At 41.4% G+C, this 12,916-nt stretch overlaps 1 protein-coding gene across 5 annotated transcripts in view; it reads right to left on the bottom strand.

Annotated features, from left to right (window-relative positions):
• The window catches only part of LOC8039553 (basement membrane-specific heparan sulfate proteoglycan core protein), a 430,543-nt gene that overhangs the window by 150,946 nt on the left and 266,681 nt on the right, over nucleotides 1–12,916 (bottom strand). For all 5 annotated transcript variants that reach the window (XM_040222261.3, XM_040505271.2, XM_040222262.3 and 2 more), the window contains 5 exons: nucleotides 12,642–12,752; nucleotides 8,458–8,565; nucleotides 4,128–4,235; nucleotides 3,934–4,041; nucleotides 1,832–1,942 (listed from right to left, as the gene is read on the bottom strand). In XM_040222261.3, coding sequence (XP_040078195.1) covers nucleotides 1,832–1,942; nucleotides 3,934–4,041; nucleotides 4,128–4,235; nucleotides 8,458–8,565; nucleotides 12,642–12,752 — 546 coding nt within the window. The remainder of the gene's footprint in view (nucleotides 1–1,831; nucleotides 1,943–3,933; nucleotides 4,042–4,127; nucleotides 4,236–8,457; nucleotides 8,566–12,641; nucleotides 12,753–12,916) is intronic.

Genomic DNA, 12,916 nt, shown 5'->3' with positions numbered 1-12,916 from the left:
TCAGAATTGAAGACATACCTGCGCTGAGCCCACCACGTATTTACTCGCAGAACGAACGCACTTTTTTTTTTTCCGAAAAATCGATGCAAAGTTGGGGGGGGGGGGGGGGGGGGGGGGGGCGTTCATTAGGCGAAGTAAAATTTTTTGCGTCAGTATTTACTCGCATAATGAGGGACCTTTTATCCTGCAAAATCGAAGTCACCTCTTATCTCTTTGCGCGCGCGGCGCCCCCGTAACTAAGCTGTGCAAAAAAAAAAAAAAATTTTTTTTTCTTAGTTTTTTGGTTTTTTGTTTTTTTGCCGCCTTTCGCAAGCTGTTTTGTTTGCTTAGGCGTTGCTTAGGAGAGGGCTCCGCTTATCTTATCTCCTTGCGCCCGACGCACGACCCCGGTAACCAAACTGCGCTGTGCAAAAAGAAAAAAGCTCCTCTTTTTCTCTTGTTTTTTTCTCAGTTCCGTGGTTTTTTTTTTGTTTTTTTGTTTTTTATTCTTTTTGCCGCCTTTCGCAAGCTGTTTCGTTCGCTTAGAGCGCTTCTCCGCTTCTCTTTCTTACCTACTTGAGCGCGGCGGCGCGCGAACCCAAAGTCCAGACTGCGCCGTGCAAAAAAAAAAAAAAAACTCTTCTTTATGTTGTTTTTTGGTTTCTTTGGATCTTTGCGAATTGTTTTAACGCCTTTTGCAAGGCAAGGCGTTTTGTTCGCCCACCCTGCCCATGCATTCGCGACCTCGCTGCACCAGGATAGAAAAGTTCACTCATTTCGAGCGCGTGGGGGGAGGGGGTCAAAATTTTGACGTCCCAGTTGGGGGTGCGCTTATTACGCGAGTGAAAAAAAAAGTCGAAATTTTGAGAGCCGACTTGGGGGTGCGTTTATTACGCGAGTGCGTTCATTGTGCCAGTTGCAGCAGAATGAATTGTAATTGCATAGCATAACAACTATTAGAAATGGGAAAGCATTACCCAGTGTGACTATCAGCGACCAGGAATGATGACCAAATAATTTTAAAAAAGCCCTAGAAATAAGTGGTTCAGATGGCACCAACTATAAGAATGACAGCATTTTGAAAAATCGAAAGTGGTAGCTAATAGGACGTCTCCAGTTTGAAAATGTTTGCTGTTCTGGGACACTGGTTCATCTCGTCTTGCTGGCCATTGCTGCAGCTCGGGGTTCCTTGAAGCTTCAGTAAACAGACAGCAGCATGTGTAAGCCGACATGCAGACTACATACAGGGCTGTCACAAGACTGCCTTTACTACATTCATGCAGACCTAAAAGAGAACTTGGTTCCTATACTATCAACTACCTAATTGCAATACAACAGAAGTTGGAAATTTCTGCAAACTCTCACTCAAGAGCGCCTATTTTAGAAAATCTTTGTTTATACTACAAATGACCTCATTTTGCATACTCTGTATTTTGCGAATTTAGCGAAGTGAGGGTTTCTGGAACAATTCACAGCCACAAAATTTAGAAATTTTGAGTGACAGGCTACATATTCATCACCATAGGGCGATATATTTGAATAATAATTTTTTCAATATTTTTAAAATCGCGAAATTTGAGAAAACTAGGTTTTTGCAAAATTTAAGTCTCTTACAGTATTCCACCATGGTGTACAAATTATGTTCCAGGGTGTCTTGAATTTTCCTCAAGTTTCTTTGTACAAAATGGTTAAAGTACACGAGTGAAAGTTTGCCATCTAATCCTTTTCGAGCACTGCTCAATAAATGTAATCTCGAGTCCACCAACAAACCAGAGCCCAGCAATCCTCGGGTTAGTGCAACCGCAAGCACCCAACCGCAAAGGTGATGCAAATCACGTCAGGCAGCTCTCACCAGGACAGCCATGCTCGTCGGAGCGGTCTCTGCAGTCTGGTGTTCGATCACACCGCCGAGCCTTGTCAATGCAAGTTCCATCGGAGCAACGGAACTCGTTGTCCTTGCATTCTGCAGTATACAAAAGGAATGACCTCAGCTGGGAAACTAAGACGCACATTGTGCGACACTGTTTGTGTGGATAGTGCAGCCCTTCGCACGCTACACGGACAAAGCACTGACAAACGTGGCAAATCATAGGTGCTGGCACCGCTGGTCCAGAGGGAAAAAAAAATGAGAAAGAGCGACAAAAGAGCAGAGAAAGAAAACAGACGATAGGTTAAGCGTGTTCGTTTTTATGCGACAAGTTGAAGTTGTTCAGGTGCATGTAAACTTCATTTTTACACAATATACAATGCTGGTGTTCCGTAATGTAAGCTAGAAAAGAACTAGGTAGTACACAAGTTACAGGCAATGTTTTGCTGCTTTGTCTATGTTAAGGCGTTGCCTGCAATATGGGCTCATGGGACCACCCTCTGGATCACTGATGTCCGCATCTATGCCCTGCCGTTCTGAAGCGGTCGGAATGCATGAACCTTTTTCTATAGATTATTATATTAAGTCTACTATGTCACCACCTAAGACTGTGCCCTGGAACAGTACCATCTACCACAGTATGTACAAGTTTGGAGCACAGGATGTTTATACTAAGAAAACAAAACGTAAAAAGCTGTCAATCTCTTTATTATGCTAAATATGTTGCATTCCATACTATTGCTGCCCTTTCACAGACCAGCAATTAACTAAAAAAATTTCCTCACTTCAAAAGGCTCCTTATCATACAAACAACACTTGTTCACCTTTTCCAGCTCTTTTGAAAGCTCTGGATTTTTTTAGTTCACAATGTAAGAACGATTTTTCATTCAACATATGTAACGAGTCAGAAGAAAAACATTAGTGCTTTGCAAATATTCGAAATCTTGAACAGTAGTTTCGAATAATAGGCTATTTGACATTCGCTTAGGAATGAAGTGCGACATTCAAATTTTGGGAAGTGCTGGTTGCGACGGGTTAGCCCTATTGAGCGAGCTTCTTACCGAGCATGGGTGCACTGCAAGGAAGCAATACCGGTGAAAGCAAACCTCACGGGTGTTACTCCTGCACGCTGCACCCATACTCTGTAAAAAGCGCACTCAATGCGGTAACCCGCCGCAATCAACATTTGGAAAAGTGAATGTCACAATTGCGTGCATGTGAGAAAAGCACACTTTCAAAGCGGGATGGCGCACACACGTTCCTGGTGCATTTAAAAAGAAAAGGAAACCTTGTGAGTGTTGACATTTACATTGCAGTAAAATTTTTAATTAAACTGGGCATTATGTGGGAGTACATTAGGCAGAGGTACCCTGACAGCCTGCATTTATCATTGCATTGGTGATTGAAATTAGAGATTGAAGAAAGAATAATTGCATATAGCAAGATTTGCAAATCCGTACAGCTGTGCATCTTTATAGGTTTAATTTTATATAAAAATCGTTGTTTCCTTGCCATCTCAAGGCATTGCACACTCCGAGGTCACAGTCCATAAATATAGTTAGATTAAAATTACCTTTTAAGTGGACAAGTGGAAGCTTTGGAACAACCTTCCCAAGTTTGGCTGGTTTTTCGTTTAAATGGCGCGACAGTATTAAAAGGCTTAGAAAGACTATTCATTATTTTATTTGAAAATATTCAGCCAAAACCACCATTCCCTTTGAATTCACTTCAAACTCAAAATCCACTTTTCGCACGCGACAAAAATATTTAATTTCATTCTTGTGCGTCGATTTTAAATTTGCTAAATGTTATTCATCCATTTATTACACTTATCCCGTGGGGCATTATTGTAGAGGGTTAATTACAACACATTCAAACAAACCTGAGTGCACTCTTTCCATGCAATGGATGTTTGACCATACGCTTGAAATGGAAGTCGAATGTGCATGAAGACAATTTATGGACTTGCAGCAACAAAAAACTAACAAAACACTATTCTGAGCACCTTTGATGAAGAGCTATTGGCAAGCAAAGCTGCCTCATTTAACGGTGTTTAAATAGAGAATTGACATTAACCAGGACCGTACCGCAATTCCTTTCGTCGGAGTAATCGCGGCAGTCTGCCGTTCCATCACACTTTCTATGAACGTCGATGCACCGCCCATCTCCACAGCGGAACTCGTGGTCCTTGCAAGCTGGAAGAATGCAGGTAATGAGGCTAGTTCCTCTGACGAGGACAATAAAACTTGGCTTAAATATAAAGACCAAGGGGAACACTTACGACAGTCGGTTTCATCCGAGTGATCTGTGCAGTCTGTCCTGCCATCACATCGCCTATTCCCGTCAATGCATTTTCCATCCCCGCAACGAAATTCGTCCGTTTCACATTCTGGAGGAAATGCGAACAAATGCTGTCAGAATTGTAGCAACTTGCTGTGCGCAAAATTAACTTCGACCTAGAGAGCAGGTGTTGAAAATGACTGCTTCCTCAAACCACCTTCAAGATAATTGGATAGTTCTAAAATTAAGGATGGGCTAAATCATCAAGGGAGAACACCGCTTCTAGAGCTCTTTTTATTAATGATCTGACTGGAGTGCAATTTACCTAGCACATCTGGCTTTACATTCTGATTACAAATACATACTCAGTTTTTATAGAGCTTAATTAGTATGGTACACTATTAAAGATTTCATCGTAAGAAATTATGGGCAGGATTCAGACAAATTAAAATATTGAAATCTGAAAAAACATTTCAGGAAACCAGAAGGTTTTTGAAACCCAACAAGGTGTAAATGAATACTCCAGGGTAATTTGCAAGTTTCCAATGCGAATTCTCAAAGGGAATGTTGGAGGCATATAAAAATACTTTAACCACATTTAACATATTTATACCTTTCATTGGAAAACTCTGTTGTACATCTACACGGCAAAAAAAAAAAAAAACTGAGATTGCATAAAAAGTTATTGTGATAGTCTATGCAACAGAAAAAATAATTCAGACCTAATTTACTCCATTTTCATAGCAATATTTAAAACATGAAAAATGCCTGCAAATCTTCAAAAACATGATTTAAAAAAAAAAAGATTTTTTAACTCTTTTCACTAAGGAGCAGTGTTTTTTAGCTCAAGTTCGGAAATTCTCCAAGTACTTTCCAAGCAAATTCGACGAGTATCATGGAACATCTGGTAAATGCATGAGCATATGTAGGTAAAAGAATTTGAGGAACACTCGGCAAGCACAGCTAATGCTGTATAGTAGCAGTTGCAATATTGTGGCAGCGTTTATCTGGAAAATTGAACATTATGGCCTACTTCGCCCTTCAATATTTTGTGCCTGACAATACTGGCCCATTTCGAGTTTCCAAATGTGACCACAACTACCATAACTCAACACCTGTGGAGTGCCCGGTTTCGAAGAGAATAACCTCGCCCAACTCCTTGTGTTCGGCTGCTGCTCAACAAGTATTAGAACGCTCGCAAGTTCATACATGCGATGGACTACCTAATCCCTCAAACAAGACTTATCTGCAGCATCACACTTACTACTATATCCCTCGTGACTGTCTATCATCAATTACATTAGATTATGACATAGGAAATTTGTTAAAGTATCCTTGAACTGTTCAGTGAGCATGTCTCAATAAAAACCAAAGTAATACTACTTTGCAATAACTGTGAAGTGTTTTGATAGAAACTGCGCACGGCAAATATGGGAGACCCATCTAGACCTAGGCCAGTCGTGAAAGTCCAAAGCCCAGAAAAAAACTAGCTGGGCGCTTGTCCAACATGGCCCCATCTTTGTCTGCTGCCAGCTACACCTGGCCGAGTGAGGCCCCAGAATATACGGCTCTGTCCGACCCAAGTGTGCATTGTTTATTGGTCATACTATTTAAGAAAACATTTCATGGCAAATTTAAATGCCAGAAGTAAAAATTTCACACAATATTTTCAACTAGGCTGACAACATTTAACTCAGCAAAAAATATTTAACATATAGGATGGTTTTATAAAATGCCATTTTACTTCTGGTATATAGTTTAAGAACACGCTGGTGAAACTTTTGTGTAATCATCCCTATCTATTTGCATGCAAGGGATTCTTCATTAGGGTTGTTTTGGTTAGTGTTGGTAGAATGCAGAAGCATGTTTATGAGACATATTTGGGTCACAAGCCCCTTGTTCACCCCGTTTTTTACCCCTTCAGAGTAACAATGGTGGCATCAGCAAAGGCCATTTTAGCCGCCAACGAGCCTAGTTCCCGAGTGTCGGCTGCCCTTATGGTACTCACTGGCTAAATTTCTCAAGTGTCCGTGAAAATCCGATTACTAATATGCACGACCTTCTCTATTAAAATGTGACGAAACATTGCAACACTTCCTTTTTTTCTGAAATCTGTCTTAGAAAGGCATGCTGCAACGTCTGGCTTCATTTTAATAAAATGAAAGAAGGCCAGGTATGATTGTATATTTTTTATTTTTTAAATTCTTTAAACACAAATTGTATTTTTTTTAGGGGGGGGGGGTGGAGGCACGTGAAAAGTTCTTTATACAATATGAAATGGATAAGGACAGGACAGAAAAGAATGGGACAACTTTTCCAAGTCTAGCTACATTTGTAAAAAGACTTGAAGAAAGAATAAACACTTGGGATGAAAATGACACAACTGCATCTTCCATTTGTTGTCTTTGTACCCCATGTTTATTCTTTCTTCAATCTTGACCTCCAACCAACACTCTCTTCGTCAATTAATCCCGTTTGTATCTTTCCTGTCTATAGTAACCTACACATCATAATCGTCTAGACTGCATGTTTTCGTACAGGAACAGCAAATTGTTCAAGGAGGTTGCTTCAGAATGAGTCTGCTTTTGCCATGCACACACAGCGGTGCAGGAACCATTAACAGGAGGAATTGAAATGAAGCTATAGAGGGCGTTATTTTAGGCCTAAATCTACTGATCGTTAAAAAAAATATACGAAAGCTGCAGTAATATGGTTCCTGTGGGCGAGTTATAGGGGGATAATTGTCACAATAAATAAAATAATAAGCTAAAATCTATATTTTGTAATGAGTGAAAATAAACACTGTTCCAGTTAGAAACTTGCTGAGCATCACTAAAATCAACTAAATCAGTCAATTAATGTGAGAAAGATTTGAAGTGCATAGGGAGCGTGGTAGTGCCCTAAAGATACCATTCATTAAACAGACTACCGTAATATCCCGAGCCATCGCCCATCCCCGAGCCATCGCCCACCCCATTTTTTGGGCCAATATCGATTTCCGAAAAAACACCGAGTCATCGCCCACCCCTTCAAATACCCCAGGGCGGACTCATCCTACCCTAATGACGCGGCCGCGGACCTTACAGTTGGAGGACGTCCGTGACAAAGTAAAACGAAGGAGGGAAAGGCACTTCTTTTTGTTTACGCATTTCCTCCGTGAGCGACCCCAAAGTATCCGTGCGAAAAGAAAACGATGGAGATAACAAAATAAGAGTTCGTTAACGTAACCGCAGAGTGTTAGGTCAAAGTCTGTCTCCGCCGAAGTAAGGTCATCGCGAACCCGCTCCTTCTTCCCGCCCGTCGCGACCGCGGTTGTGCAATGTTTTAGGCAAAGCCAACGCGTAATAAAGCTTTGCTGGAACGCCCTACACAGACGTTTGCAGAGCGTCCCAACCGTGCATTGATAGCCCGCCGTGCACGGACGCACGTATGTACGCACCAAACAAGAAAGTTGCGCAAGAGCTTGCAATTGACAAGGCGCCCGACTTGGCCCGACGCCAAAGTATTTGCCAACGCGACCGCCGGCTTTCCCGCTTTCCCAGCATTGCTCTTGGTCGCTTCTTTGGTCCGCTCGCTCGCTCGCTTGCTCGTTGCGCCTGGTCGGTTTTTCTATTTTCTTGTAGACTTTTCTTTCTTTTTTTTTACTAACTAGGAGAACATAGTGGTGACATCCTTTCACGGAACAAACGTTCGCGCTATATGCAGATCGGCGGTGTTTCTAGCGCGTATGCGAGCAACGGACTTCGCTATAGTAAAATATTCTTTCGTGAGCATTTTTTTTTATTTTATAAAACAATGAAACTAAATCGAGTTTTGAGTTTGATGTATCTCTTGTGCATCAGCGCTAGATACGCAGAGAAAAATAGGCGGTTTTTTCCGTTTTTTTTCAAGTGTTTGTGCTCACCCACCGAGACATGGCCCACCCCACTTTTTTAATGAATTTCAGGCGGTAGGGGGGTGGGCGATGACTCGGGATATTACGTAGAGGCTGGCAGCGCGAAGACATGGATAAGCATGCAGTTATTTGCGTTTTCGCGTAAACCGGCACAGGCCATATTAGTGTAGCTTTCACGGCTTTTTTTTAAACAAACCTGAAGCCTAAAAAAAAATGCCCTGTATATCTGGATGGAGTAGTCCAAGTAAAGCCTCAACGTTCAGGTCTATCAGGATAGAGGAGACATCCTTTTTTGTGAAATATAAGTCATCGTAAAAGTCCCAAGATTTAGGCCAAGGGGCATTTGAAGATAAGTGAAGGATCCTTGATGTATAAAAAAAAATCAGAACGCATCTTGTATGATGCACGCTTCCTCGTAAAAAGGAAAGACTCCTACCACAGTCCGCTTCGTCAGAGAAATCCTCGCAGTCCACACGTCTGTCACACTTTCTCCTCTTGTCAATACACCTGCCAGATGTGCACTTAAATTCTTGGGGCTTGCATTCTGCATGAAAGGGACGAAACAAGGTCAAAGGACAATGTTACTGACAATTTTGCACAGAGCAACAAACTCGATTCTTAGTTCTAGCAACCTTTTGTTTTAACCTTTAAGTATGCACAGGAGAGTTAAGTGTGGGAAGTAAACATTGGATAACAAAAACAAAATGCTTTAAACCCAGCAATTCGGCAAAATTAAATGCAATTTTCATCAAATGAGATTGAGTGATCGGTGAATGAGCCGACGATCCCGACTATGGGTGTTGCGGGTGGACCACGCTTTGCCAGGAGTGGTGCACGCCGATTGGTTAATCACACAACATCATTCTACGAAATTAGCAGGGGCACTAGCTGCAAGTTGTACTTGTGTACAAATACTGTGCAAGCATCCACTTGAAAACCCAGAACAATCGTGGCAAAACTTGAATGGGCATTTCCCCGAGTTGACTTTAATATGTGCATGTTTTATACTTTAGGCATATATGCAATATTGTCACAAATGACAGGAGCAGAAGTGGCAAAAATCCAGTTTAAAACTGGAAGTTTAATAGGGTGAACTTGTGCTAAACAAAATAAAGATTGAGTATTGAGACAGCAGAAAAGCGGGCAGCGAGTTGGCGGTGTAACAGCAAGCGAGAGCGAGATTGACTCGACAAGGTCATGCGCAGCTCCTTATTTAGCGAGTCGGCATCTAAAAAATTCGGCCCAGGAGGTTAGAGCGTCGAGTGTTTGGGCAAGAATGAACAGGCACTTTCGAGAACAAGAAAGCAGGACGAAAGGGTAAAAGTTATGTCTAGAGTAAGAATAAACACGAATCTTCTAAAAGTCTGACCGAGAGTTGCTTGCTCGGTTCCAAGCGCACCGCAATGTAAAAGAGAGGGTAAGTGCTTGTCCCAGTGCGAGTGCGTGCCTGGTATTTTACAGAATGCTTTACATATGCCTTTACTACTAATGGCATGCAATAATAAACAGCTCTGTCCATGGAATGTGTACACCAGGTGTTTCACAAAACACCAACCAAAGTGTGTGAATAAAAACTCTGCATGGCACAGGAACAAGATTAGAAGCATATTAATCACTGTCAAGGGTCCTATTTATGGCAGCCCATAGACCAGAACTTCTTAAGTAGTTCTGCATAATTGACTGTTTAAGTAGCAAAAAAGTTCTAATTAAAAACTTGCTTGGGATCTTCAAAATCTACAAGAATAATAAATGTTAGAAATATGTGGCAAGTGCTCCTTTTGGTTCCCGAAAACGCATTCAACTTCTATGTGCCACATTGATTTTCCGTTAGTGATTGTCCCCATTTTCGCTCTGCCAGCCTGGCAGCCATGTTGTCGAAGCAGTATCTTGTGCGAAACCACAATTCCCAAGTGCTGCACGTCATTTTAGAATTGGCTCGTTTAGTGGGTTTCAATAATCCCCAGCAAGTTTCTAATTGTGATAATATCATCATCTTTACTGATCAAGTTATGCAAAACTAGGTAATTAGCGACTTAATTATTCAATGCACACCAACCTCTCTTAACAAGTTCTTTGGCGGTCTGTGCCGTATGTTTTAATCGTTGTAACATAGTTTTTACATAAAAAGTTTGTCCAGTGTTCAGTGAAACAGCCAGCATGCAGTCTACAAAGATTTTCAAGAAGCAATCCCACTCATATTTTAGACCGGCGCAGCCTTTATAATTGTAGGGTACAGGGTGAGACCCCTTCCTGCATCCCCCTTCCAACGTCCATAAGAATAACTAAATGTTTGTCTAGCAACGAGCTTTGCAGCAGTTTTATGCCATCCTTGTCTAGCCTTTGAGTAAAAAATATAAATGGTTACAGCTCTCTTCAGAGGAAATTAAAGAGGTAAGAAACCAGTGAACTAGCCATTTACAAACCGTAATACAGCCATCCTAAAATGAAGCTAATAATATTGAAACATTATCCATTGAATCTGTAAATAATGTTAAAAATCTCCTTTAAAAAAATCTAGTTTTTACAAAGAGAAGAATGGTTTGAGGATTTCAGCTGAGAGAAGAAACAATTTTTAAAACAAAATAAATGCTCAAGAAAATGTGTTCAGTCAACAAGTTTGTCTCGATGAGTGCAGATACCAAACTGCAATCACCTTTTATAGAGTAATCAGACTAATTACCAATTCAATAAAAAGATTAATTCCTAAGGAAACCTTTTATAGAATCTTATTCCATGCAAGCAGGTTCAATATCTGTAGGAAGTCGTACAATTGACAAAAGGAAGTTTTTGCGAGTTGTTTTGTTCACACCGCAACTTTTCATTATATATAGTATTTCTAGCCAGATAACGTGCTTCTTTACTCTAAGCCGGGGCAAAAGGATAAAGCAAATATATTTGAGCGTGAGTATTCGACTGAGATCAGTCTGGTTGGGTGGAATAATTACTATAAATATGGGGCACGTCCAACTAAGCCCTAAATAGGAACCCTACGTTTCAATGGCTACTTGGCTCTTCTTCAGGGGTGACTGTGGCGACGGCCATTGAGGAATAGTGTTAATTTTCGTCTCCTTTTACAGTGGTGCATTCCTTTTTGAGTTGGTCATGTCTCGAAGCCCGTGGACGTACGCAGATGGTGAGGCGCCGAGAGATCTATTTATGTTTTCTGGTGTAGTTTGGAGTCGTGGCACATACAAACTACACCAGAAAATATTAGAAGATCTCTCGGCGCTTTACCAACCACATACGTCCACAAGCTTTTAGACATGACCAATTCAAAAAGGAATGCACTACCGAAAAAGAAGACGAAAATGAAAACACTGCTGGTGAACGGCCATTGCTATAGTCACCCCTGAAGAGCTGAGTAGGCATCGAAACGTAGCGTTCCCGATTAGTAATTGGTTGGACGTCCTCCCTTTTTAATTAAAGCAAATATACCAACAAAAAAAGAAGACAAACGAAGCAGCATACCACAAAACACCTCATCTGACAGGTCGTTGCAATCGAAACTTCCATCGCACCAAGCAGAAGGAGCAATGTGCTGCCCATCATGACAAGCACACATAGTAAGGTTGCAAGCTGAAGCACAACAAGACAGCCATTACAAGAGCAACATGCGAAAGCGATTGCGCCAGTCAATCAGCATTGGCCAGAAAGCCATTTTAACTACTAGTATTGTTATTAAAAGCAATTATTGCTCTTCAGCGTAATTAATGTTTAATGCTTTGAATGTACAGTCAGATGGTGTGAGCTGAAACAACTAAGTGATGAAAGATACAGGTGGTGCTGTCTCAAAGCAAGAAGTTCTAGCAACAACAGATAGCGTGCGGAAAGGGTTGTAGTAGCTACTGCTGACTCTGCTTGATAATACGTGAGAACTGCACATGGCTGTTGCACATGTGATGCTGCTACCAAGCATGTTTGCAGTTATTATCACTTATGCCTGTCCACAGAATTGGGTTAAACAATATAACTGATATCAGGATCCATGCACCCAAATAATAAAGGCAGAAACAAGAGCACATAGGTTGGAGCAAACTGCTCACTAAATGTGGAAAGAAGTGGCCGCCGCACTCTCGCCAGCATGCTATCTCTCATTGCTAAGTGAACTTCTTGCGCCGGGGCAGCGTCATCAGTATCTTTCAGTTGCTTCAGCTTACATTGTCCATGACTGTACAAAATTGAATGGAAGGCAAGCAAGCATCGGTTTAGAGTGCACAGCAGCAGTGCTACGAAGGATTGCAGTTCATGAGGGCGTCACTGCAATGGAACAGCTCAGAGAAATCAAGCATTCTGATGCCCAAAAGGATTGTGCAATACAAACTTCATGCAATATCTGAGCAATCGTGGAGGAAACATCTGCATCAGGGCTAATGCCAGCACAGTCACCTTTCACACTGATAAGGAAGTGCTACAGGCTTTGTATTATGCTTGTGTGCAAATACAGAAGCAGTCAAGTTTCACGCGGGATATGCACATTCATGCAAATAGGGACCGGAAGGTAGAGCACTTAACATGTCAAACACCAAACCACCTAACTACAATGTTCTAGACCTGTACACAATAAAAATTTGCAAAACAGGGAAGGCAAAATAAAAAAAGACCCAAAGAAACAAAACATACGGCAGTCTTTTTCATCGCTCGCATCTCTGCATTCAGCTCTGCCGTTACAGCGGAAGTACACGGGCAGGCAGCGCTGGTCATCGTGACACTGAAACTCGTTATCATTGCATGCTGAAAATGAAACAAAACCAAAGATGCAAGTTAGATTTAGGCTTGCGAGTGTTCACATTATTACTTTATCTAACAAAAAACGGAGATTACCAAATGATCAATTACCAAGCCCCCACAATCAACAGCATAACATCCGACGGCCCAAACTAAGATGCAGTGAACGG

This window comes from Ixodes scapularis, unplaced genomic scaffold, assembly GCF_016920785.2.
Source record: "Ixodes scapularis isolate PalLabHiFi unplaced genomic scaffold, ASM1692078v2 PGA_scaffold1__304_contigs__length_218370807, whole genome shotgun sequence".
Taxonomy (NCBI): domain Eukaryota; kingdom Metazoa; phylum Arthropoda; class Arachnida; order Ixodida; family Ixodidae; genus Ixodes; species Ixodes scapularis.
This window is presented reverse-complemented; position numbering and strand designations above follow the sequence as displayed.